This window comes from Neodiprion virginianus, chromosome 3 (assembly GCF_021901495.1).
Source record: "Neodiprion virginianus isolate iyNeoVirg1 chromosome 3, iyNeoVirg1.1, whole genome shotgun sequence".
NCBI classification, from domain to species: Eukaryota; Metazoa; Arthropoda; class Insecta; order Hymenoptera; family Diprionidae; genus Neodiprion; species Neodiprion virginianus.
The window spans coordinates 36303440-36329572 of NC_060879.1; the positions used below are offsets into that span (position 1 = coordinate 36303440).

At 41.0% G+C, this 26133-nt stretch overlaps 6 protein-coding genes across 6 annotated transcripts; 4 read left to right on the forward strand and 2 right to left on the reverse strand.

The window, feature by feature from the left end:
* The first annotated feature begins 679 nt into the window (after positions 1-679).
* Positions 680-14977, forward strand: LOC124300035 (uncharacterized). Its single transcript, XM_046753652.1, has 5 exons — positions 680-911; positions 1066-2613; positions 3866-4123; positions 13510-13768; positions 14580-14977. The coding sequence occupies exons 2-5, from the start codon at positions 1470-1472 to the stop codon at positions 14806-14808; spliced, it is 1890 nt and encodes a 629-aa protein (XP_046609608.1). The 5' UTR covers positions 680-911; positions 1066-1469; the 3' UTR covers positions 14809-14977.
* Positions 14978-16979: 2002 nt separating this feature from the next.
* On the forward strand, positions 16980-18847 carry LOC124300467 (40S ribosomal protein S12). The gene is made up of 4 exons (XM_046754613.1): positions 16980-17139; positions 17401-17535; positions 17958-18162; positions 18748-18847. The coding sequence occupies exons 1-4, from the start codon at positions 17123-17125 to the stop codon at positions 18814-18816; spliced, it is 426 nt and encodes a 141-aa protein (XP_046610569.1). The 5' UTR covers positions 16980-17122; the 3' UTR covers positions 18817-18847.
* Positions 18848-20190: 1343 nt separating this feature from the next.
* Positions 20191-21044, reverse strand: LOC124300468 (histone H2B-like). The gene has a single exon (XM_046754615.1). The coding sequence runs from the start codon at positions 20979-20981 to the stop codon at positions 20610-20612; it is 372 nt and encodes a 123-aa protein (XP_046610571.1). The 5' UTR covers positions 20982-21044; the 3' UTR covers positions 20191-20609.
* A 169-nt stretch (positions 21045-21213) lies between these two features.
* Positions 21214-21688, forward strand: LOC124301020 (histone H2A). Its single transcript, XM_046755653.1, has one exon. The coding sequence runs from the start codon at positions 21268-21270 to the stop codon at positions 21640-21642; it is 375 nt and encodes a 124-aa protein (XP_046611609.1). The 5' UTR covers positions 21214-21267; the 3' UTR covers positions 21643-21688.
* Positions 21689-24712: 3024 nt separating this feature from the next.
* Positions 24713-25240, reverse strand: LOC124301019 (histone H3). The gene has a single exon (XM_046755652.1). It carries the CDS (start codon positions 25179-25181, stop codon positions 24771-24773), a length of 411 nt encoding a protein of 136 aa, XP_046611608.1. The 5' UTR covers positions 25182-25240; the 3' UTR covers positions 24713-24770.
* A 166-nt stretch (positions 25241-25406) lies between these two features.
* On the forward strand, positions 25407-25807 carry LOC124301022 (histone H4). Its single transcript, XM_046755654.1, has one exon. It carries the CDS (start codon positions 25443-25445, stop codon positions 25752-25754), a length of 312 nt encoding a protein of 103 aa, XP_046611610.1. The 5' UTR covers positions 25407-25442; the 3' UTR covers positions 25755-25807.
* The last annotated feature ends 326 nt before the right edge of the window (positions 25808-26133 follow it).

Genomic DNA, 26133 nt, shown 5'->3' on the forward strand with positions numbered 1-26133 from the left:
TGGACGATCCATTCAATTGACATACGCTACGCGATCTCTTTGCCGCGTCATAAAATTTTCCTGTAACTCGACTCGTCAGCAGGGATCGTGGTTCAAAATTCATCGTCGCCTAGTAGCGTGGGGCAGTCTCGACGTAACGAAGGCCGCGTCGCGACGCCTGTCGCCCATATTTCATTAATTGTAAGATGACTAACTCTCCCACGAATACGACGAACGCAGACACTGTCCGAGGCTTGCATTCAACATGGTTTTCGGACGACTGCTCGTCGCGTACGCACGAGTATCGGGCGATATCGTCCGCCCGTCGTTGCGGCGGGACGCAGCGGAAACCGGCCGCTACGTCGAAACGGTAAAACGTAAAACCACATCCGCCCCCGCCATACGCGTGTACCCAAATCAATGGACCGGAAGGTAGGTGTTTATTTTTGTAACATTGCAGAAGCCAGTGATTAGCCGGGAGAAACTTTCGGCGTGTACATTATGCGGAGGAGTGCAGCCGGTCGGCACCGTGCGCAGCTTTTTTCTCTTCGGTCGACGTGATTCAGCGACGAACCTCGCCGCGCTCGCCCCTCCGGGCGCAGCTTTGCTGGTTCCCAGAATCCGCGGGCGATTCGCCTCCGCCAATAGGACGACGAGATTTCGGTCCATTCACGCCTGAGAACCATGCCACGGAACCGCGTGACGTCAGACCTGGGAAATACGCTGGGCCAAGTGGTGGCATAATGGTGCTGCTGCTGCTGTTGCTTGCGGAGCAAACTGCAGAGGAATTCTTAGAACTAATAGTCGCTTTATGCAGCCTCTGAATCGCGGCGCGAATATCTAGGCTTTAGGAGGAATCATTCGGTAATCCGCAAAACGGAATTTCGAGCACCAGTGGCGTAATATAGACTGCTGCAGCCGTCAAGGACACGGTTCGTAACTCGACGATATATCGCATCCCAAGTCGCACGATTTACGCAATATTTTGACCATTCTTGAATAGGATCTGCTGCTGTTATTTTCCCCCAACAAGTTCCAGGAATCCATTCGACGACCGACTGACTGCAATTCCTGTTTCACCTGCAGGCCGCCCGATGGAGCAGCTTGATATTCCGCGGCGAAAATACAAGGTAAACGACGGGTAAACGTTGGGCTTGCGGATTGTTCCAAAAAAATCGAGATCGAAACGGCCGTCTTGTCCGTAAGACGAAGGATCGATACCCCTCGATCTCTCCCGGGGAATTTGATTAATCGTGCGGTGTGGTACCGACACCGCAGTCGTAACTACCAAAAGTAACGAGATACTTACTAGTCTGTCGATTGCCGACGGCGCCGCAAGCGGGTCCAGCCGCGCCGAGAAGTCCGCTCACTCACGCGCTCTGAATAATCAAAACTCGATGTGAATCCCAGAAGGTGGATGATTCCGATTACCGAGAAATCCTGGCTACTATTGACGCGCGAAACCGGATGCGGCCTTTGAGGAGTCATCGATGTCCATGAATCAGCAACGCAGTCACTCAGACGAGCTGCATCGCGGCGCCCGCCGTCTTACCGAGACGCTCCGCGGGCCTCAAGACAGTCCCGAGTCGTCGACAGGTGAAGATGAACTCGTTGCAGAGGTGCGGACAAGTCCGAGCCGGGTGTCCTGGTCACTCGACGACATCGAGGAACACCTCGCGGGGAAAAGCGGAGCATCGGTAATACGCGGTTCGAGGGAAGAGCCCTTCGATCAGGGGAGGATAAACTGCAATCCGCGGCGAAATCCGCGCAGATCGATCAGGGCCAAGCCATTGTCTTACATCGAATACACGGAGCTCGATGAGTCGTCGTCGACGCGGGTTTTTGGAGGGAAACCGTTGACGGATGCTTCCGGTGAGGAAGGTGGTGATTCAGAGGGAAGATCGGAGATTGGTGGTGCCGGAGAATCGCGGTCCTCGGTGAGTCAGGAATCGAATAAAAACGTACGCGCTCTAGTTGGGACCAGGAACTGCGGACAAGTTTGCAGGCATGGAGAGATGTGCGAGGCAGACTTGGAGCTCCGCCGGGAGTTGGAGCTCCTCGACACGGGATCAAGGGAAGGTGTCGAGGAATCCTGGGCTTTCATCTTTCACGGCAAGTCTCGAGAGTCGTCGGCTCCTGCGAGGATCACCGGAACTAGAGGAAGTCCGTCACGCTCCGGGGAAGGGACCTTCTTCAGGAATAACCCCAGGATTACCGAACCTGCCGCCGCTTTTCCGACCAAGGAGCGTCGCGACGTCGAGTGTGGATCTAGTGCCAGTGCGTCGCAACGTGTGGCAGGGCAGTCCTGCATCCGACCTGGAAAACACGCGGCTCCGGAGAACAGCGACGGACCCCGAGATCCTTTCCCTGCTGGGGCCGCCCAGCTATCGCAGTCCGGAGAACGTGGAACGGCTGACGATGAAGATCCACTCGAGGACTCTTCGCGTCTATCGAAAGGCCTTCTGCCGGGATCTTTGCAAACGTCGGAGTTCCGCGAAGGCTTCTGCAGAGATATGCAGCGTGCAGGAGACGGAAGTGCCGTTAGAAAAGGAGGCGGATGTAAGGTGAAACCGGAAAAACCGAAGAAACCCCCGGACGCTGAACAGACCGATGAACTGGTCCTGGTGCCTTTCGGTGAGTAACGTTTGTTTATTTGTTTGTTTGTTTGTTTGTTTGCTTGTTCTGCGGTATTCGTTGAGTTGCAAACTAGCGACGCATGCTCGACTCGAGAGCTGAACATCTTACACTGTGTGGATGTTGTTCGAAACTAATCGACGACCATAATAGCAATAATAAACAACGAAGGTCAAGGTGACGGGAATGACGGAGTGGAATTATTATGACGTGTCTCGAAGTTTGCGTATGCAATTCAGTTCGAGTCGTAGATTGTTTCTGGGAAATAGCCTACGCGTTACTCTTATTATATTTTCACGGATCGGCGTCGTCCGACGGACGTGCGTCGATTGTGCTATTGGCAAGTAACTACAAGTGTCGTTTGTGTTGAACGCCGCGCGATGAGTTACGACGTAAACGTAACTGCTGATGGAGTGCAGTATAAAAATAATAAGGACTTTGCGGTACTAAAGTATAATTACGTAACGAGGCATCGTCGTGGCTTAACAGTGCTCATTGTTATACGGTATTTACAGCAACGGTGACTGATTAAATCTGAATCATAATACACACATCATTGTCAGACGTGAGAAGCATAAATAAAAAAAAGTTCAATCCTAAGTGCAAACATGTTTTTGGAGGTGACTTGGCAGAGTGAAACGGGGTTTTAGGGAATAGCTGTTATTTATTCCGTGAATCTGTCCCAAAAATTGATGGTGCTGTCACGCGTAATTTGCATATTGCACAATTGAAGCAGATCAAGTGAGAAGGTCTTACCAAGAATTGAGGAATACGTGAATTCTTACGACGTTCATTCTGTGCCTTCAGTCGATAATTTACTCCAGCCCACTTGATCATTTGACTTTGTTTTTTTCGGGTCCCGTTTGATCGGATCGTACTAGGAACTGGGGGCCACCTATCACTCACGATTATTTTTCCGTTTTTTCAAGTCGCTATCCACTTTAAACGGTGTTTATTAATCGCCCGGTTTCTCTGAACACAGTAAATCGATCGTGATCATTAAATTCCTCTGAACCGTATTTCAAATAGTTTCAAAAATCCGGCGGTTACAATTAGTCGAAACGATAAAATTACGCGATGCAACACAACGATGACCTGCAATTGATATACGTATCCAATCTTAAATATTCCTAACAAACCATGTTTTAAATACTACGAGACAATTCTTATTTTATCTCTCTCTCTCTCTCTCTCGGTTATTATCATAAAGCAATCAACGCTCGTACATTGTCGTTTTAATTGCTGACTACAGACCCTTCGGAATGGAACGAAAGCCACGTGGCTTCATGGGTGGCCTGGTGTACGCGGACATTCTCTATGAAATCGGCACCATCTACCACGGATTTGCCACCAACAGGAAAGGAGCTGTTGGACCTGACAGCGGAGCGTTGGAAAAGCTTACCTGGAGGAAATATTCTGGCAGTTCACCTGGCACACCGTCGTTTCCAAGCGACAGGAGTATCTAGCCCAATCCTCCAGGAAATGAACAAGCTTCCTTGCAACGAAATCGGTGAGTTATTCAAATTGGGTGATAAATTTGCGATGCACTCTTCCGTGCTTTTTTAATGCTCTCTGTAGCTTGAACGTATGCCAACGCTTCACGGACGCATGATTCACAAAAAAAGAACACGATTGCATCACTTGCGTGCATGCAGCCTTCCATTTGGTCATGATGTATGTAGTATTTGCAACTCTCTCCGCCAACGGGTGTTGTGCAAGTTGATGCTTGTACGAAACATATTCTCCGAAGTACAGGTCAATGTAATGGAAAGCGAATTCTCGCGTCTATCGTTCAATCCGGATTCCACTTCAGGTCAAAAAGTGGTTGAATTTCGAAGAAACTAAAAAACATATGCACATGAAGTTATCTTATTTTTACTCCCGCGGTATCAAATGTTAAAATCGATGCAATCTTTATTCACGACCCTCTCTTTGAAAGATCAATGAATTAATAGCCGCTTCAGGGAACGCGGATTCCTTTTGAAAGGGGTGGCTGACTCGTAGGTAGAAATTCGGTTGAAACAGAGTCTATAAATCTCGAATCCTAGATCTCAGATCCAAATGGGCGGGTCTTTTCACACTCGTAACTCTTTCCCATAAAAAGCACCAGCCTTACGTGAAACGAAGTCCCAGCTGCGCCGCGTTTCACAATTTTATTAGAGAATTATTCATACAGCCTGAAAGAAATGTGTGAAAATTTTTTGAAAGCACTATAGTCAAAGCATATTATAGCTTCGTTCAAAATCTAAAAAAAGAAAATGTCGCGATTGAATAAGCAAGGACGTAATTTATCCTTATCGGTCAATTCGCGCCATAAATCTTATGGAGTCCGAGCTGCACGGCCAGCACGGGGGTTAATACGGGTCTCCCGTTTCTCCCAGTCTGGAATTACCGGAAACGACTAACCGCTCCCAAGGGCGGCGAGACCTTTCATCTTATCTCTAACGAGGGAGCGATCTATCAGCGATAAGGCCAGTCCGAAAAGTAAATATCGGGCTGATAATAGCCTCTTTCAGCTACCGGTCAGTGCAACTATCCCCTCCTTCTATCAACCTCTGGCATTTATACCACTGTAACTTATCAAGCTGGACTTCCAGAGGCTTGCGGCTAAATCGATTCTGGATCGCCCATTATCGCCTCGGAACGGAATGAGAGCTTAAAGTTTACCGACTGTCAGAATAATAGATTTTTCAATTCTCATTACTGTGTTTTTATGTAACGGTTGTTTCTCACGTTTTTAGAAGGGTTCGGTTATTGAGGCTGGAACTTTAGCCACGCTTTGGATTTTTATCTCCAAACATCAGTGGTTTTAGGTTCACAATTTCGATCAGAATTTGTTCTTCTCCTCTTCATCATCTTCGCATGAATCATGACGTGAACGTTTTGCGGAAATCTGTGTTCACTTATTTACCTCGCTATAAAAATCTTGCGGACTGATACAGGTGACGGATGAAAAAGTGCAGAGATGAGTCGAATGTGATGGTTTCAAGTTAAGCTGGAAGAACGCTGCAAGGTGCTTTAAAAGTATTTAAAATCATCGAAATCCTACGGGATGCTTTTTTTAAGCGGTGATTCAAACTGGATGTTTACTGGTTTAATTATTCAAGGACACCATGAACATAGAAATTGCGCAAAATGCGTGCAATAAACTGTGCAAAAACATATCAACACCAGGAATAAAATTCTCTCATGTTCCTCGCCCCTTCAATTAGTCAATACAGCGTCTCCTTGACGAAATAGAAAGGAACCGCGTATAACAAATGTACTTGGAGCGCATGAATCAGAATGTGTCAAGTCCTTGGGGAAGGCTTTTTGCCGGGTGCAGTCATCCGCGTCGCAGGAGTCCTTGCGGTAACCGCGAAGGACGAATAAGTGTGAGCGAAGGACAGTCGTAGGTCGGACTCTCGTAAGCCTGCTGAAGGCGATGGGAAGTGTTTTGTGGGCGATAGGTCGAGTCGAGGATTTCAGCTCTGGCGTCGCGGCGCATGGCTCGAATCCCCGGGATTAGAGGATCAAGTGTCGCAAACTCCGCCCGGTCACGTTCGCGTTCTCGGCGAGGCGCAACCTCCTCGGGAGGAAAGGGCCCAGGAGGAGGAGGCCCCTCTGCACCCCCGACGAACAAGTAATACGCAATTCAACGCCTAGCAGTTACAGCTAGACGCGTGCTGTGTCGGGAATTCCACGTAAACTCAACCACCATTGATCATCGATCGATAATTATCATTTTCGATTCGCTTCAATCCTTTTTATACCGCACAGCAGGTTCGATTTCGATCTTTCAGGATCTGCCTTTTTTCAACGTCTTGACCAGAGTTGCGAATTTTCAACCCAACTGTCGACTTTCAAAAAAAGAAAGTAAAATTCGAAAGTCAATTTCACACATGGTCACGTTTGGCGCGGAGATTTCAGTGGTGGAATGATTAGAAAACATGACGACGTTTCTCCATCTCAAAATTAACTCTTACGATATAGCTGTGTAGCCGAAAAAGGCAATTTGTCATCTCTGTCAAAGAAAATCAAATGAAAATATATAACTCGGCAATAAGCTCTCACTGGAAAAGTATTCGAGATATACGTCACCGATTTTCTTAATTCCATGATATGTCGTAATACGTCATAAACCATTCGACAGGAATTTTTTACCTCGTATTTCGGCCATTGAAGGGATGAGAAGAACCCCCGATTTGACCTTGAAAAAATAACCGATGCGACTTGTAGACGCAAACACACCGCGCATATTATCGTTTGTTAATAGTGAAAAGTGTTCATTTGTGACCATCAAAAAAGATTTCTTTAGTATCAAGAGATATTAAAAAATCTATTTTTGCGAGTAAACTTTAGGGGTGATTTCTAACCCTTAAAATGTCGATCGAGCAAGTACAAAAAATAAGCGTCTAATGTTTTCGATGTACTGTAACGTATTATAAAATGAGGAAATCCAATGATAAACTTTCACCAGTGAAGGAATATCGAATTCACATGAAATGCCCTGTATAAATCCAAGAAGCGAAGCTTTCCTTGGTTTCCTCAAATCCACCCCCGCCTCCCGAGGCACGCATAGGTGTCTCCAGACGTAGCGGATACACACGTCCGTGTACGTGGACTGGGTAGGTATTCGAGAACATTCGCCACCCCTTCGCTCGACGATATAACACCCCCCACATTATACTTTTAGATAGCAGTGGCTATTTCGTTCGGCATGAAGCGGCCAACCCTCACGAAGCTCAAGGGATTTCCCCTCCGTGTAATTTCAAATTAATTAATTTACCGCCATTAAACGTCCTACTGCAGTATTGAGATCGGAATATCGACCATCGAATACCTTCGGATTAGCCTGCAGTGCAAGAGAAAGCGTTGACTTTTTTATCTAGACGCATCGTCGTGTCGATTAATTGATTTTTTACATTTAAATTAAATATTGTAATTAGCTCAATTTGCGTTTGGTTTATCTTACGTTCATGCAATCGCGAGCAATCGCAGAATCAGGTTTTCATTGTGTAAAAGGCGTTGACGTTATATCGTGATTATTGTATACTTCTCACCTTCTCAACTGTTGTCATTTTTTTGATCCTCGTCGAAAAATATAGTTATGGAGACGAAATAATCATGAGTCTTGTTGCTGCAACAAGAAAATTTGTATGTTGTGTTAATATATTTTTCAATTTTTTATTTACGTATAATAACTCGTAGTATATTTTACTATAACTATTTCAATAATGTGATGTCGATACAACAATAAATCGATTTTAAGGCCTTGTTCGGCAGGAAAAATATGTTGAATTAAAGGAACAGATTTAATATTTTAGTAAACAGAAAATTTAATATTATCAACTATTAATAACACTATAAAATATTTACCCGCGCAACATATTTCCTTTTAATTCCACCAATATTTATACCATTCTTGCGGCGATATGCAGGCCACTTTGCTAGAATTCAACTACAAAAAATGAAATTTTTCCAAGTAATAGCTCTGCAGGGGTAAAGTTTATTTATACAAGAAACCGAATGTCCTCGCGCGGAATAATTTTTTTTATATTTGACGGGGATAGAGTTGAGAAGCTCACGAGGGATAACCTGTTTCAACGTGTAACACAAAAGTGGTGAAAAAATATCGATTCTCGAGTACCTGGTCTACAACTTCGAAAGCTTGACACCGGGCACAATGTATCGAAGCAGGAAAATTCAAAGTTTCGACCTTAGCTCCCTGATAAAGGGCCGCCCCGGTACTGCAGTATAGCGGCTCTTGACACGGTAAGCCCTCCCCGAGATATATAGACGTTTAAATAATGTTGTACTCGGTGGCGCCCTTTGCCGTTTATTAAATGAATCAGTGTTATCGCGGTAAGAGTCTCCTCATGAATAAACCATCAAGAGTGTTTAGAGAAGGGGACGCCCGGCGGGGGTTGAGGGGGGGTTGCCGGGGGCGAAACACCCCCGGAGGAGGCTTCGCGGGTTGATAGGTGGTGGGTTTTGGCGGGAGGACGACCGGGCGGTTCCAGGGTGGAGGTAAGCTCGCCACGGGGTGCTGCTATATTGTTTTCTTGATGAGCTTGAAACATCCCCCTTGGATCATAGAAGATATAGATGCTCCGTGCAGTTTGCGCCCATTCGATTGTTCTGTATTGTATTAAACATATCTATAAGCCATATCCCTGTGTAAGGTACGTATGCCGGTAAGATTTTACCATCGACCGTAGGATAAATTCCTTGAGCTTTCGAAACGGGGAAACCGAACAGTTTTCTCTGTCTCTTAATTTGAATGAGACGAAATCGGAGAACCGATTCAATGGCACCGATTTAAAATCAATAATCCACTCGTCTCGACCCTTGCAGATGAAAATTTGTGTCACCACTCGTTTAAGTGCCCATCGTTTATCGTTGGTGGGTATTAACGATTTGGTACCTCGCGATGTTTGGTTTACAAGATGACGGTGAGGTGGTTATGAGCGGGGGATTAGACGAAGAGCATTCGCACCCCCGCTGGAACCGGTTACATGTAAGAAGAAAATTTCATTACACATCCGGTGGCGAAGCCGGCTCTCCTAATCACAAACGATATCAGAAAATCCCAAAATTTAGCTCTTCTCCTTGTGCACATAATATATTGCTTTTTATGCAGTGCATGATTTGCACTTGAGACATAAAATTCTCTTTTACAAAATTTTCACCAAATTTTTTCCTGATTTACGATCAATAATCTCGCAGTGTAACAGTCATGAATTTAGTTACGAATTAGCCAGCTTTAATGACCCATCAATTTTTACCGAAACTGCAAAATATTTATTGATACTTCGATTTTTCGCTAAGTACGTAAGGGATGCATTTTAGGCGGCCCCCTTCCCAGGTTTCGGTAAAATATGGAATAATTTCTTGGATTTCCGACTTCCGGATCTGTCCTCCGCGTAGGGGGTGGAAAGCTCCTCATCGCGCCTCGTCGCCAACTCGGATGGCGAAGCGGGGGCGTCAGGGGTTGAAACCAGAGAGGGCAAAGGTCGCTCAGTTTCTCGTTGTCCACCAGCTGGTGAGCTTTATTTTATTTACCATCAACTGCCGGGTCTTTGTCTCGGAGTAAAGTTGCGGCTTCATCTACAGCGACAGGCATTTATTGCTCAACCAATTAATAAACAATATTTCGTTACGATTGTGGAAAAGAAAATGGATGAATATGATTTTATGGTGAAATGTGAAGCTAGAAGCTAACCGTTCATTTGAAAGCCAATTAAGTTATTAAAAGCTCGTAGCTCGTCGTTGGTTACATCAAAGTGTTTTTTTTTTTTTTTCTTAAACAACCTGGAGTATATGAACAATGTAAAATATGAACGAAATCTCACTTCTCCAGTATTCTGCGAATTTTTGTTTCTGATTTTCACATGTGGACTCCGATACTGTCATGATATGGCGTATTTAGCTCAAATCGCGTCGAGGTCACGCTGAATCGGTACCAAATAAGACATCCTTTTTGCTGGGATACGTTAATTCGTATTCGTTTTTCTTAGCCAAATAATCGAAGATTTATGTGTCTGCGGTTCTTTGCAATCTGGTATTCTCAAGCTGGGCCGTCGTCAACCCAACTTTTAAGTGCTACTCAAAGGTCAATCTTTCCGGGGATTTAAGATTATTTGCCTCTTTGTGCGTAGTGCGATATGTGATAGTCTCACAAACGGATAATTCTTACCCTTACTGTTAGTCACTTTCTTTACGACCAAGCTTTTAAACGGACATTCCAAGTAATAACAACATTTCCGCAAGGTTCAACGTCGGCGTCAACCAATAAAAAAAGTACCTTGAAACATGTAGAAACCTTTTACTTTCCTGACTAAAATACCGATTAAACCCTGCATTTGATACTGTATGTAATTAAAATTGGAAAGAAACATCATAGAATTCTCTAGACCTCATTTATAGGTTACATGTGTGAAATGACGATTGTATTAGATTGTTGTTAATAAAAATATATATCAGCGCGGGTGTGAACGCGATGTACGATAGCTTATATTCAAATTGTGCGAGAATTGGTGCAAAGGAAGAAAATGCGAGGTGAAATGCGAAGTAAATCAAACAAAATGCTGAAACTGACGATGGTACTAAGTTACAAAATAATCAGTGAAACAGTGCGTGGTTCCGGAGTTCTAAACCGATGTACCCCATGCCTCTGTTGAACCGGAGTAATGTGGAGGTTACAAACGCACCCGCTGCACATTCAGCAGGACTCCAGACTTCATCCATCCACAGCTGCCATTTTCTACAATGGTACTTTGCATGATAATCTGTATAAAAAGCCATTCTGTAAGTCAAGCGAACAAAAGATCGACGATGCGGTTATTATTTGTCGTTTGAAAATTCTGGCTGAGAATATTACTGTCAGCAAGTTTGCAGTTCACTCGCAATCATTGGTAATAGCTAATTATAACCGCACGAACACCACCATCTATATCCTATTCTCTTGCATGATTCACCGCCAAACTTTTGATTGGATTTAATTCTTCGTTTCGTTCATCGGTTTCAAGTCTTTGTTTGCCGTGAAGTCATCATTTTCAAATAGTATTTATCGTATAACATTGTCGAAAGTATCAATTGTAGCGATCATTTACACTCACGGATCGTACAGTATTCAGAAATAATTATTACCCAGCTTCTTATAAGCTAGTTGCTTTTTTTTTATAAATTTATAATGTTACCGGACATCGATGCATGCATCAGGGTGTCTGTCTTGAAGGGTGTGATCTCCCCCTTCGCCATGGTAATGACAGGCTTATAAGTCGCGTGGATATTCCCCGAATATCCCGGCAGAGGCTCAACCCATAATTAAGTACATGGGTGGTTAGTTTAAGCGACAAATCACTGATCTAATAACACACAGCGACGCGTATTATGGCAAACACTTAGATTCGTGCTAATAGCTCTGTTTCAAGTTTAATCGTCTATGTATACTTAACATTGTATACAAAGATTGCGAAGTAAATATTTTTTGCTTTATAGATCATCCTCTTGCTATAACAAATTTCACGACGCTGCAAGCGTATCGACTTTTCTGCGGTATCCAGACTGAATTTCTCGATGAAATGATTCGATGATAATCTGCAATACATATAATTCAAAATTGCAGTTTGTGCATTATGCGTTGAAGCTAATTTTCTATCAATGAAGCTTCGAAAACAGTAAATCTGCGTATTGAAATCTTGAATGAAAAGTTTGAAGAGTTGAATATTTTCGATTACAAATCTGGCCCAGATCCCAAAACTACATCTCCTGTAAAATAATCCCAAGATTTTTACCTTACTTATGGTACATGTAATTATTTACAACGGCTATTTTTCTAAGTAACTGCACCATATTCCGGCTAGCGCGTTTATTTGACGAAAATAATTCTTTTCAAGAAAACTACCGGCCAATTTCCGATGTTAAATATACGATCCTGACAGATTTCAGGAAGTTTAGAAATACCGCAATGAAACTTGTCCAATCACACGAATTACACAGATGTAAGTATAATGTGTATAAGCTATATCATGACAACAGCTCGAATAAGCGTAATTTGAAGATTGTTGAATCTGCGACCGCAATCGGCAAGGTCTTCCAAAATCCTATTACTAATCGGCGATTAAGTTACGCGGCTTGATCGCGGCCATTCGCGTTTGTACCGCATGGCGGTCGTCTCGATCCGGTAGACTGCAAAAGTCCCACCCAGGTATAAGGTATCTCCTAGAAAAGCAAACCACGGACTTAATTGCCAGTTCTTAGTATCGCCGTCTCGCTTGTGTATCTATAATAGTATAAAATCTATCGAGGCCGACACGTCCTGTTATTTCATTCCCGACAGCTATTTTTTTTACTCAACCTTTCATATATCTATACGTATGAGTATCTGGTTTCTCTCCCGCCGTACCAGCTCCAGCTTTATACCTTCTCTTCGGTCCCGCTTTTCCCGCCTCCTTAACGTTTACCGTCATTTTTATACATCTGTTTGGCTCTTCGACACAAACATACGGCCGCATCACGCCTACGCCTGTTACGCCTCTGCCACCATTTTGGTGAACATGGATATGCTTTTAAGACACTTCGGGATTATAATAATTAACACATAACGAAGGAATTGGAAATTCGCTACAGTTATTCTACTGCGTTGATAAAAAATTTTGTTGTCGTTCTTACTTTTTGCATAATATTCAATACTTTCTACAACTTATACCGAATTTTGTAATTTTCAAACATATCCTTCGGTTTCGTCAATAAAAGCGGTCTCTTAGGCAGTTTGGAAAAATTTTGAAACGTTTTTCCATCAATTGAACCACCGGAACAAGGTATTAAGTATATACGTAGAGATCATGAGTATAAAGTGTGTCGGATTTACAGATTACTGTTTGGAGAAATCAATTGATCTGATTACAGATATTACAGTTTACGTCTATTCGACACCCTCTTTTTCCCATGGCACGATCCAGCCAATATCATTTCTTCATTTATACACGACGCGTTATTCATAACATTACGATAACTCTCTGTGCTTACGCAATGAGCTATATAAAAGTACGATCTAAAACAGTAATCCAGCAATCCTCAATTCTCTATCTTTGGACTGAAATACCCATATAATTTCGCGCTCACTCTTTCTCTCTCTCTCTCTCTCTCTCTCTCTCTCTCTCTCTTATTGCCTCTGTTTAGTTTCCAAAAATGTAAAAAACTCGCCGCATTATATTTTTATCATTATTTCACTCCTTCGTACATATTTTCCTTTGCTCATTGTCCGCATAGCGGCGAAACTCATGGCGCCAGGCGCAGGTGCCGAGGTGAGCTATATACGCAGACTTCCTATACACGTATAAAGCAGAAGGCAGATATAGCCGCCCCTCGAGTGACTCTCGGCATAAATTTCCTCTCTCTCCACATTTTCAGAACGGATCAGCCTCCTGCAGAGAACTTGTTCGCTGATTGGCTCAGGAAGCGGTGGCCCCGGATCGGTCGGGGGAGGTCAGGTCCAGCTGTGGCAGTTCCTCCTAGAGCTACTCTCCGATTCGTCGAACGCCTCCTGCATTGCGTGGGAGGGCTCAAACGGAGAGTTCAAGCTCACCGACCCGGACGAGGTGGCGCGGAGATGGGGCGAACGCAAGAGCAAACCCAACATGAACTACGACAAACTTTCGAGAGCCCTCAGGTGCGTAATATTGGTATCGATCCGAAAGTGTCCAAGAGTACCCTGCGTCAGATTTTTAATCAGAGGAACTTTAATTACTGAAATCTGAGGAAACATATCGAAGCGAATCACTTCGAATGACTGGAGAAATCCCGCTGCAAGTATTATTTGGAATAATGGTAACGATCGTTGTAAGTCTTGCGGTAAACCCACAAATCGTTTCGATCAATTAACGTTTCCTCGATTTCCGTCTTGTCGTGTACTTTGATTGATAATTGTGATTTCCAGTGATTTTCAGTGATTTTTCAGCGTTCTGTAAGGTGTTTTTCCTGAAATTCTATCTAATACGAAAATCACCGAAAGTTGTCAGATACAACGCTTATAGACTTCATTCTAAATCAATGTTAACGAATCGAAGCCATTCGTTTGACTTAGAAGTAAAAGGGCCTCTCGTACTGTACTAGACACCTCTAACGAATCTGCCTCACAGGTGTTCATACGTCTTGCAGTCTTTATCAATCGATACCTTACATGGAGGACTTATACTGGTTTCGAAGCAATCATTTTATTCATGCTTCAAGTAAAATCGAACATTTGATCTCACATATTGTACGAAACTGTTGTATTCAATCAGAATTAGAAGAATTTGTATGTTAAATTGCTGAAAAACTTTTGCTATAATACTAAACACTGTCAAAAACTAATTTAATTTTAGATTCGTGACTGAATTACATGACGATTATAAACGTGACGTAAGTTGTTACAGGAGATGCATCCATTATCATTGAATATTTAAACCGTTATATAACGCAGTTCTATATTTTCTGTGCAGGTATTACTACGACAAGAACATAATGACGAAAGTCCACGGCAAAAGATACGCCTATAAATTTGACTACCATGGGTTAATGGCGGCATGTCAGGCCCAAGCAGGTGTGACGGTGGACCAGCCGCATCCCCATCATATTTACCCATCGGGCCCACCGCCTCCACCACCACCGCCCCCGCCGCCTCCACACTATTGTTGGCCCTACAACGCGCGCTACAGTCCGACGATTTAAAAGTCAACCAAAACCACTAACCTTCGATGACTCAGGATCCCGATGCAGTTCCTTGGATTCCTTAATCTCGCAAGGACGTACGGGAAATACTTGAAAATTACCATAAAAAAAAAAAAACATTCTGTGTAGATAAATCTTGAAATTTATAGAACAGTCGCAATAGTATATATGATAACTGTTATTAATTATTGTAATAACATTGTATAATTTATAATAAAAACAATAAATGTCCTTATTCCCGAATTTACCTATATTTTACATCGACTTCAGAATGATTCCGGTAGTGTGCCTCGTTCGACGAAAAGAAGACATAATATTCCTCGAGTTTGTGTCTAATCCACTGGCAGAAGAAAATAAAAATTATTTGAACGTCGACAAATTTTACGGTTGATATACGTATAATCCACTGAACGATGTGTTGATACAATCGCAAAATTACTCGAATTTTTTTTGCATAAGGAATCAAAATATTTTAGCTATTCTCACCGAAAAAAGTTCAATACAGCAATTGGAAATATTCCGTTGGAAAGATGAAATCAGACTTACACAGTAAATTCTTTTTGTAAGGTTTGCAAAGTAATTTTTTAACTATGTTAATTTCAAAAATTATCGGTTAACCGTTTTTTTTTATGCTACGTGAATCGGAAGCAGCTTGAAACTATTTCAAGAAATCTGCGTTGTTACTGGTAAGCTCATTAAAAATACTCTTCATCTGCTGCGATGACTGGTTAAAAAAAATATAACTGCAGGAAAACGAAGATATCTTGTCGTATTTTCTCAGCGGTTCATCCTAAAATTTTCTGCCTCTGTTTCTACTAATAGACTGGAATAAGTGTGCGGTGAAATGTAAAGAAAATTTATAATACGTATCTAAAATATGTTCAGTTCAAGTCAACTCAAGCGCAGATAACAGTGTGCCAAGATGTGCGTAGAACTACATCATATCTTGTATATTAAATTGAACCAAATAGTATTAAATTATACATTTAGTCAGCCTGAGTGAGTCTGCAAGTGAAATCGATGGTGCAAGAACGCATTGTAGCTTAGAAAAATAAATTGATGACGCACTGTAGACGTGTTAGGTTCTAAATTTATATATTGAGAAATATGTATACATATATTTATTACGAATAGAACAAATTTCACAATATTAACAACGCATCCGTTTTGTTTGAAGTGTTTCATCTATTTGACTGGGTAGATAGGTAGGTTTGTTTTACGAGTTCTGAGATGTTGACAAATTTTTTAAGACCAATATTAAATATTCTCTTCTGCAAAAATATCGTAGAATACCGAATTTTTAATTTGACAGAGTGTATTGTTACAGGCCAAGGTTGATTGACAACCAAATGGAGAACATGCGTAACCTTTGAATATATTGGACGATTACTTGAGTATTTATTCCTATCAGGTAGGTATGAATAGGTTCGTATTTGTTCAATAGTCAATCCTTTCTTCAATGACTGACAAAAAAGTATTACAGTTCGGTAATTTAATTTTTTAACTCATCTCCGTGCAATTGTATAAGCGGTTGCCAGCTTACCATCGAACTATTTAACCTCATGGGGCTGTACGGGCTATACAGCTGTAAATATCTTAAGAGGCCTGAACTTTTGTTTGTTGGTAAGAAAAACGTTACCTTGACTGGCAGTCGTATACTGAACCTCTTGAAGGCCCTCCGCCGGGAGTTAACTGAACCTGTGGTACAATGCTAATATTCAGGCTGTCACAGTAACGTTTTTATTTCAAATAAAAAATCCAATAAACAATCGTGACTAGAACGAATACCATATGGTATTAAAATAATTATTCATCGATCTTATTATGAAATCTTTTTATAAATTTCACCCTGCAAAAAATTAATTATAAATTTTTACTGTGCGCGTAAAATATATAGGTAAGCAAATTCCTAATGGATTTAGTAAAAGACATAAATATTATGCAAACTTTCCTATTCCATAAATGAAAATCTCGAGAATGATGCACTTCCGAAAAAAAATATGAAATTTATTCAAACTGGCCCGCGGTAAGTAGTCGGAATATGGACATCGACCGCTGACATCTGATTTGAGAACGCACCAATGACGCTCATCCAATCAGTTGAAGTTTCAACAAGCTCCAAGTAGCAACTACAGCTATTTCCCTTTCCGGTTAAGAAAAGGTAAATGTAGCGCACGTCGTGTAACTGGTGATCGAATCGAGCGAATTTACGATAATCAGTGTTCCACTTGTGAAAATAAATCGTTTTGAGCAAACTAGAATCATTTTGTAATAATCTTGTGTGTATATTTCAGGTCTCCAGCGAGCTCCAACAATGTCTGATGTGGAAACGTAAGTGTCTTGCAACACGTCTAACCTCTAACAACTGTTTACACGCTAGATATTCTGATACTCCAGAAACCATAATCAAGTTGTAAATGTTATTTATGTGATGATACATTTAGGCAGGCTCCCTCTTCTGAGACGAACCCTAAAATTTCATTTAAATATGCTGTGTAAAGCCTTCTGACAGTCCGCCGACCACATAACCTTACTTCCTACTTGCACCATACCTGATGCTAATTATTTTTTTATCCATTTCTCTTCTCACAGCGATGATATTCCCTCCGGTGTGGCGGCTGGGGGACCCATGGACGTAAATACAGCCCTTCAAGAAGTTTTGAAGAATGCTCTTATTCACGACGGAGTTGTTCACGGACTCCATGAAGCGGCAAAAGCACTTGACAAGTATGTGTTGGATTTTATTTCTTGACATTGTATCAGTTTACTATTCTATCACTTATAATTTTCTATAATATTTACTGAAGCTATCTTCAACCTTGAGTCAATCTGATGTTGATTTATAAATCCAAATATTATTGTTAGATTTTTAGTATATACTTGAAGATCTTTTGGATATGTTTTGCTTTATAAGATTAGATATTCAAGAACCGTATTTAATTTTATTATGGTAAAATTTTGGGTATCTGAGTTGTAACGACACTATATATGATGAGACACAAAGGCAGGCTCCCTCTGCTGAGATGAACCCAAATTTTAAAAAACAGTGCTGTGTAAAGCCTTACTGAATACAAAATGTATATCCATTTTGACAAAAACTCATTGATGCGGTAAAAGCTTTAATTTTCTTCTATAATTATTGTCAACAGGAGGCAGGCGATGCTCTGCATTCTGGCAGAAAACTGCAACGAGCCGATGTACAAAAAGCTAGTACAGGCATTGTGTAACGAGCATCAGATTCCTCTGATCAAAGTTGACAATAACAAGAAACTGGGTGAATGGGCTGGACTCTGCAAAATCGATAATGCTGGTAAAGCGCGCAAAGTTGTTGGGTGCTCCTGCGTTGTCATCAAGGTATATATAGGCATTGATGTTTAAAGTTCCATTCCAATAGATTCAATAAAAATGATTATGTGGTAACCGAAGAATTGTTTCGAAAATCAACATTAAATGATCTTATAGTCATTTTTGTTAGTTTTTGTACCACAGTTTTGTACTCATGATGAAATTTAAAGTAGTTTATGAAAGATCTTGTTTATAGTAGAAGCCACATTTACACAATTAATCCACAAATTGAGCAAACTATTATAGTCACCTGACATCTAAAAAATACTAGAACATTCCAGTTTCGTACATTGCTTAGTATTTTTATTCAAGAAAGCTGGTATCTCATAAATGAAATGCATTAACGTTCTCATTGCCTTATGCAAAAAAAGCCCTTGCGTGACTGCTGCTTGTTCATCTAATGCAGACATGCTTATATTCATGGTTTATATGATGATACTTTCCAAGGCAGGCTCCCTCTTCTGAGGTGAACCCAAAAACGTAAATCCTGCTGAGAAAAGCCTTTCTGACTATTCCACCCAGTATTGAATTTATTTTCCTTATTCTATTCTGAATGAAATCTTTTTCTCAAATTCATGTAATTAAATTTTTCAGGATTTTGGAGAAGAGACGCCTGCCAGGGATGTTCTTATGGAGTACCTCAAACAAAGCTCTGTACTATAAGCTCGTTTTAATAAAACTTCCTAAACTGTAATCTCGCTCGACGCTATCTTACTTTTTATTGAAGTAGTTATTATACATATACCTAATTCAATCTTTTATCTGGCCATCCTGAAATCCGTGACTTCTCTGCATGAAAACACATCCTTAAATTTTGTCCCTTCCGTTAACGTTCTAATTGAATAACACTGAGATTCCTAAATAATTTTATATTTTACCGATCCTTAAGCAAATATTCTATTAATAATTTAATGCATCTGCTAGACGTATGAGAGGAACATATAAAATAAGTTATCATAGCCCTGATAGCGAGCTAAAAGCTCAGAAAATGCGTGGTTCCGCAATTAATTAAAATTCCTTCAGACATCAGTAATGATGTGAAATTTCTAAATTATCTAAACTGAATCTCTGCCTACAGAAACATTCGATTTGTCGTGATCCTTTTCGAAAGTTTTATAAATGTGCCAGTGTGAAATCATAGCATGATTGCAGTATTAGCTCCGAATTGTAAAAGACGATATTACAATTCAATAAAGATTTAGCGTATTTCTCAAATGTTTTCAATTGCCCTGATTGTGTATGTCGTCGCTCTACTGGTATAATATACCGTATTGAATTGAATGAACGTTATCATGGAGCATTAAATGTATTGATGTTGCAGAATGCCGCAGAAGTAAAGGGTAGGGCAACACCGAAGTTTATAGCTACGACCTAAGCATAATTCGGAACGTCCAATATAACGCACATAATAAATAGGTATAATTATATAGCCTTCTGCAAACTCTTGGCAAAGCCTTGACAAAATAATTCTCAACCGGACGAAACAACCAATCCCACAATTCGGCTTCTAAAAAAGCCATAACACTGTACAACTGATACGATTAATTTACCATTTCAGTACAAATTTAATCTTTAATAAATTAATCTGCCTAGACATTGAAAAGGTCTTTGATGCTGTCTAGCACAAGGGAATAAGTTACAAACTTTACGAGTTCAACATCCCTTTTTAGATTATAAAAATCTTATAGATGTACCTAAGAGAGAATATTCGCGGTCTCAGTAAACTGTGAATCCTTAGGGAATCAAAAAATAATAGCTCGAATACTCCAGGAGTTAATTTTAGGTCTAGTATTATTTCTCCATTACATAAATGACATTTCAGCATTAGACGAAACGCATCTAGTACTATTATGAGATGATACCACACCTCCTAGAGCAATAAATTAGAAGTCATATGCAACATGTCGAATAAATCACGAGTCAATTCCGCAAATGGAAAATGAATGTAACAGAAATCGTCGCGTTTAGTAAAAAAAAGGTAGCTATACCAACATTTAATATAAATAAGGAGCCAATAGAATTGATGTTCAAAAATGCTTTACTTCAAATAATATTTCATCATTCTTTTGTAGCATGGTTGCAGTATTATTTCTTTCATAATCATAAAGGACATCAGAGTTCGACATAGAAAGAGCGTATTTTTCGAGTACTTTAAATTTTCTTGATTATGGAGTTCGTCGCAATGCTAGTATTATAAACTGTATTGAAGCTACGAATGCTATCCCGAAGGATCAACTTTATTGACGTTATAGAATGACGCATGTGAAAAGGATGGGTCGTTCGTAGTACCTATTTAATATTTATAACCTAAGCATAATTCAATACGCCCAATAAAACTTATAACAAATGGATTCAGTAGCTTATTTACGAGGTATGTTTCGATTGTCGAACATTTTGCAAAGATTTTTGTGGTGGCCCTGAAAAGGGCCGGTATTTGTATTATGTCGCTGACGAGCTCACTTGGAACTAGTGTATTTGGTGACGGCTTTGGTACCCTCACTCACAGCGTGCTTCGCCAATTCACCCGGTAGCAAAAGCCGAACAGCTGTCTGAATTTCCCGAGAAGTGATGGTGGACCGCTTGTTATAATGAGCGAGTCGAGATGCCTCTGCAGCAATACGCTCGAAGATGTCATTAACAAAGCTGTTCATGATGCTCATTGCCTTGCTGGAAATTCCAGTGTCAGGGTGGACTTGCTTCAGCACTTTATAGATGTAAATGGCATAGCTCTCCTTCCTCTTCTTCTTTTTTTTCTTATCGCCCTTCGAGATGTTTTTCTGGGCCTTTCCAGCTTTTTTGGCCGCCTTGCCACTAGTCTTCGGTGCCATGGTTTAATCAAACTTCCACTGCGTATATTCTGACTTAAATCCGATGGGTCTCAAATGACGACTGTACTCGGTCAAGGGTCTCCCTGCGTATTTATCACACTCTACGCCTCGCTGGCCGGCCCAATCAGGGAGCGCGGCGAGCGGTGCCGCACTCTCATTGGTCCGCGGCTGGGAGCGCCAAGAGTATATAACCTTAGCTGAAGCCAAGCTCGGCACTCACGACTCGTCAGCTGCAGTGTGCAGTACGTATCAGTTCGATCGAAGTTACCCGACTCACAGTGTCATAATGTCTGGACGCGGCAAGGGCGGTAAAGTAAAGGGAAAGGCAAAGTCTCGCTCTAGTCGAGCCGGACTTCAGTTCCCAGTTGGACGAATTCATCGATTGTTGCGCAAAGGAAATTACGCCGAGCGCGTTGGTGCTGGAGCTCCGGTCTATTTGGCTGCTGTGATGGAGTATCTGGCTGCCGAAGTATTGGAGTTGGCTGGAAATGCTGCTCGTGACAATAAGAAGACCAGGATTATTCCTCGTCATTTGCAGTTGGCCATACGCAATGATGAAGAGTTGAACAAACTGCTGTCTGGTGTAACGATCGCTCAAGGTGGCGTTTTGCCCAACATTCAAGCAGTGCTGTTACCTAAGAAAACCGAAAAGAAGGCGTAAAGCAACGATGCTGAGAACATAAACAACCGGCCCTTTTCAGGGCCACCAAATTATTCGGAAATAGCAAGCGAATGAATATTCTACTATGCACGTTACGGAGCATTTCATTGTTCCGCAATTTTTTGAATTTCTTTAATACACGTATTCGCCTCCATATAAAATTATTGATTTTGTCGTTGATGGTTAACTATTCCTATTGATGCAGGAAAGTCCTGTTTCAATAGAAAGCAATTCAGCTCAAGATAAAATGTCCTCGAAAATCTTTTCAATATACTGTGAATTTCAACGTCCAGAACTACGGATTGCCGAGAAATATACATACGTATACAATAGATTGATTACAAATCAATCGTTTTCTTTTTCAGTCACATGTTTAATAGTTGTCAGAAGAGAAAGTAAACGCCTGCTACAATACGAACACTTAATATTAATGTTTAGCGTTCCTGAGCGCAATGAAACATTTGATGAACATGAAAAAATAAATTATCTATTTCTGAATTTTTCAGCTCAGTAACGAGGCAATGTACATAAATATCCGATACGTATTTTTTTTAGGAAACTCCACATGGATAGCCATTTCCGAAAAATACGAAATTTGAAAAATGTCAACATCGTTTGAATACTCGTGCTCGTCAGCGATGTAGATACTGATATTCATCGAGTTTCTATGTTTCTTTTTTCTATCAAGTCTTAGAAACTCTTTCATCAGTTGGGTCATAACTCCTGGATCAGCGACTGAAATTCGTTTATCGAACTGACAGATACGAGAATTCACTGAATAATCAATTCGGTAGAATATCGATTTGTAATTTATCCTAATATCTGTTTTTTTTTATACAGTTCGAAAATTGTTTTCTGTAAGAACGAAGTTCTCACGATTCATCGTTTCTTAGAGACTTGTTCCTCTCACAAGTAGAATCTTATAGAATCATAAAATTTTTTAACTCTACGTGACCTTTACCATCAAAATGAAGATCAATTTTGTGGCGACAATTTTTTTCAGGATCTGTGCTGATCTCAACATGGAAAATCATCTGGTAAAACGGTGACACATAATTTTTTTACACCCTGTACAACAGGACGAAGAAAAGGTCAAATGGCGGTTTAAAAATTGGCAAGAATAAAGGTCGATTCACAGTATATGGCACGATACGTATCGCCAACAAAATTATTACTGGCGCTCCAGTAGGAATGTTTCACTCATACCTACATTTCGAATTAAGAGAATATGTACTCCTCAAATTCATACTATAAGAATTTGTCTGGTTTATTTTTTTTCTGCAACAGGTATTGGGCATTTGTAAGGTTTACGTTGCGTCGGACTGCAGCGAATGGTCAATACTTGTGAATCAAGCTTGTCTCAGAACAAGATATATGACTGGTCGTTTGCGTCGCAATAACTTCTCCATTATTTTTCTTACAGTATATGGATAAACATCGGACTAAGCGTAGTTTGAAATTCGATTTCTAGTCCTTAAGCTGTAACCGTAACAGCGATACGCCAGGTGAGCCTAATCCGGAACGCGGCGTGGCGTCCCAACATTTTTTTGGCCAGGTAGACTGCGACCCCTCGAGCAGTTACAATGGTTAGCGAAGGGTATCCAACCACCTGGCTTGCGTATACAGCTGGCTCAAGAATCCAGTGAAATTTTTCCATAGCAATATTTGCCGCTACCAGTGAATATCTGATGTATGAAGGATGTATGGGCCGTATCGTCTGCGTCAAGAGTAACGGATAATTATTTAAATCAAGATAAAATATTTAATTTATCACGTTTTTAAAACAAATTAAAAAATATGAGACAATTTGTTCTAGCCCCATACAGATTTAACACGAAAAAAGTAGGGTGCATGTATTAGATAATTGTAACGAGGGCAGAAAGTAGCTGTCGTCGAGAAAATTCAAACAATTCGTATCGTTTACAGCGCAATAAAATTTTCAGTGACCGGGGTGAACTATTTGTGCATTAATTATCTATTGGATGCGCACCACATTTTTCGTTTTAAATCTGTGTGGGGCTAGGGGAAATTATTTTGTATTTTTTAGTCCGTTTTAAAAACGTAGTAATTTAAAATTTTTATATTTAAATAATTATTTTCTGCTTTTCCATCATATGTGTGTGAAATTTTGCAATGGGTTTCATACATCTTGACGAGATTATGACAGAGCATGTAACACGTAGGGAAAACCGTTGGAAAAATCTCGTTTTGTTCTTTGCATCAACGATAGTGAAAATGAACAAAATAACATTCCTAAAATATTGTCAGAACAAGCCGAGTAAATTTGAATAACACAAGCAAAGGTATCAACAAGGTTTCATGATCATAACGTTTGATATGATAAAACTGCCGTTATTGATGTGATCAAATTTTAATGGGGTCTTTTGTTCATTTCACTTACAGACCATATTCGTATAAATTGTCTTAAATTTGGCCACGAACATCTGTCGTACCCTTTGGTTTGTTTTATTCGAGTTTTCTCAGATTTATTTTACCACAAAGTCGGAAAATTATTTTATTCGTGTTCAGTGCCATTAGCACGAATAAAATTGATTTTTTGTTTTTTTTTGTTTTTTACTTCCCGAAATTTCGATACAAACGGTATTCATACGTATTACTGCTTTGGACGGCATATGCATTTGTGTAAGCTCATTAGATTTTTTTTCGTAAATATTCAGAATTTTCATACTAAAATTTATTTTTCAAATCTCTAACACTGGCAAAGTTATCAATACTAATTTTCATTTCGCTGTGTATTATTTATTTACTGGAGAGTATCTTTAACGTTGCAAAAATGCAAGTGGAAATCTCGGGAGTATACATAATTCAACTATTTTAGGTACATTTGTCTGATAAATTGGAAATTTTCCTAGCGATGCTAATTTTTTTGATTCTTGTCTTTGGCATACGGTGTTGGTTTGTGCGGAAAATCTAATCATCTAAAAGTAAAGAGCATTCTATATGTCAATTTTCAAAGATAGTGTCACAACACGATAAACTACGAATCGTAAAATCATATGTAAGGTAAAAATGCGTCTGTGTTTGGATCAGTTCTTTGCTTTGACTAAAATTGGTGGCCCTGATAAGGGCCGGTTGGTTTTTCTCTCGACATATGTCTCGTGAATCAATTACGCTCGCTCGCCACGAATACGACGTGCCAACTGTATGTCCTTGGGCATGATAGTGACACGTTTGGCGTGAATAGCGCACAGATTCGTGTCCTCAAATAGTCCAACCAAGTAAGCCTCGCTAGCTTCCTGAAGAGCCATAACTGCAGAACTCTGGAACCGAAGATCAGTCTTGAAATCTTGTGCAATTTCACGTACCAACCGCTGGAATGGAAGCTTGCGAATCAGAAGTTCCGTGCTCTTCTGGTATCTACGAATTTCACGAAGAGCAACAGTTCCAGGACGGTAACGATGAGGCTTTTTCACTCCACCTGTGGCCGGGGCACTTTTCCTTGCTGCTTTTGTGGCCAGCTGTTTCCGCGGAGCTTTGCCACCGGTCGATTTGCGGGCAGTTTGCTTCGTACGTGCCATGTCTAGGTTACTCAGTAGCTTAAACCAAAGTCACTTTAGCGTCGTAGGTCCGTAATCAAATGAACTCTGTACGATAGTAACGGCTGCGAGCCCCACCCGAAGTATATAACCCCAAGGCGAACCGCAGCGGGACCGTTGATAGGTCCGTGCCGCAGAGTGGGGGAACCGTCTGAAAGGTATATATATATCGGCTGTGCCTGGCCCTAGACAGCATTCGTGCATAGACTCTCCGACGTTAACAAGTCTATACAAGGTTTCAAGATGACTGGTCGAGGAAAGGGAGGAAAGGGATTGGGAAAAGGAGGAGCGAAGCGGCACAGGAAGGTGCTTCGTGATAACATCCAGGGAATAACCAAGCCCGCTATTCGTCGTCTGGCCCGCCGTGGTGGAGTGAAAAGAATCTCCGGGCTGATCTATGAAGAGACTCGTGGTGTCCTGAAGGTGTTTCTTGAGAACGTCATTCGTGATGCTGTGACTTACACCGAGCACGCCAAGAGGAAAACTGTGACCGCGATGGACGTTGTATACGCTCTGAAACGACAAGGTCGCACTCTTTACGGATTTGGAGGTTAAATCTACAAGCGCTTGCCCGTGTCGGCACCACAACCGGCCCTTTTCAGGGCCACCAAAATTTTCAAAGCAAACGAATTTCGTACGAAAATGTAAACAGTAGTTTTAAAATACATTTTATGATGTACTTGTAAATATGTAACTGACTTCATCGTGTGACAGACACTTCGTACAATTCGGATTCAAATCGTGAACGTAACCGTTTGACCGTTCCGATAGTATAGCGGAATATTATACCATACATATATCCTAATGGAGTGCAAATATTGAATATTATGCGATAATAAATGAATGAAATTGTGGACAAACACTGGCAGAGATGTCCAGTTATTTTAATTCCACAAATTCAGTTTGCATTGCTTTTGCAGATGTGTAAGTATAA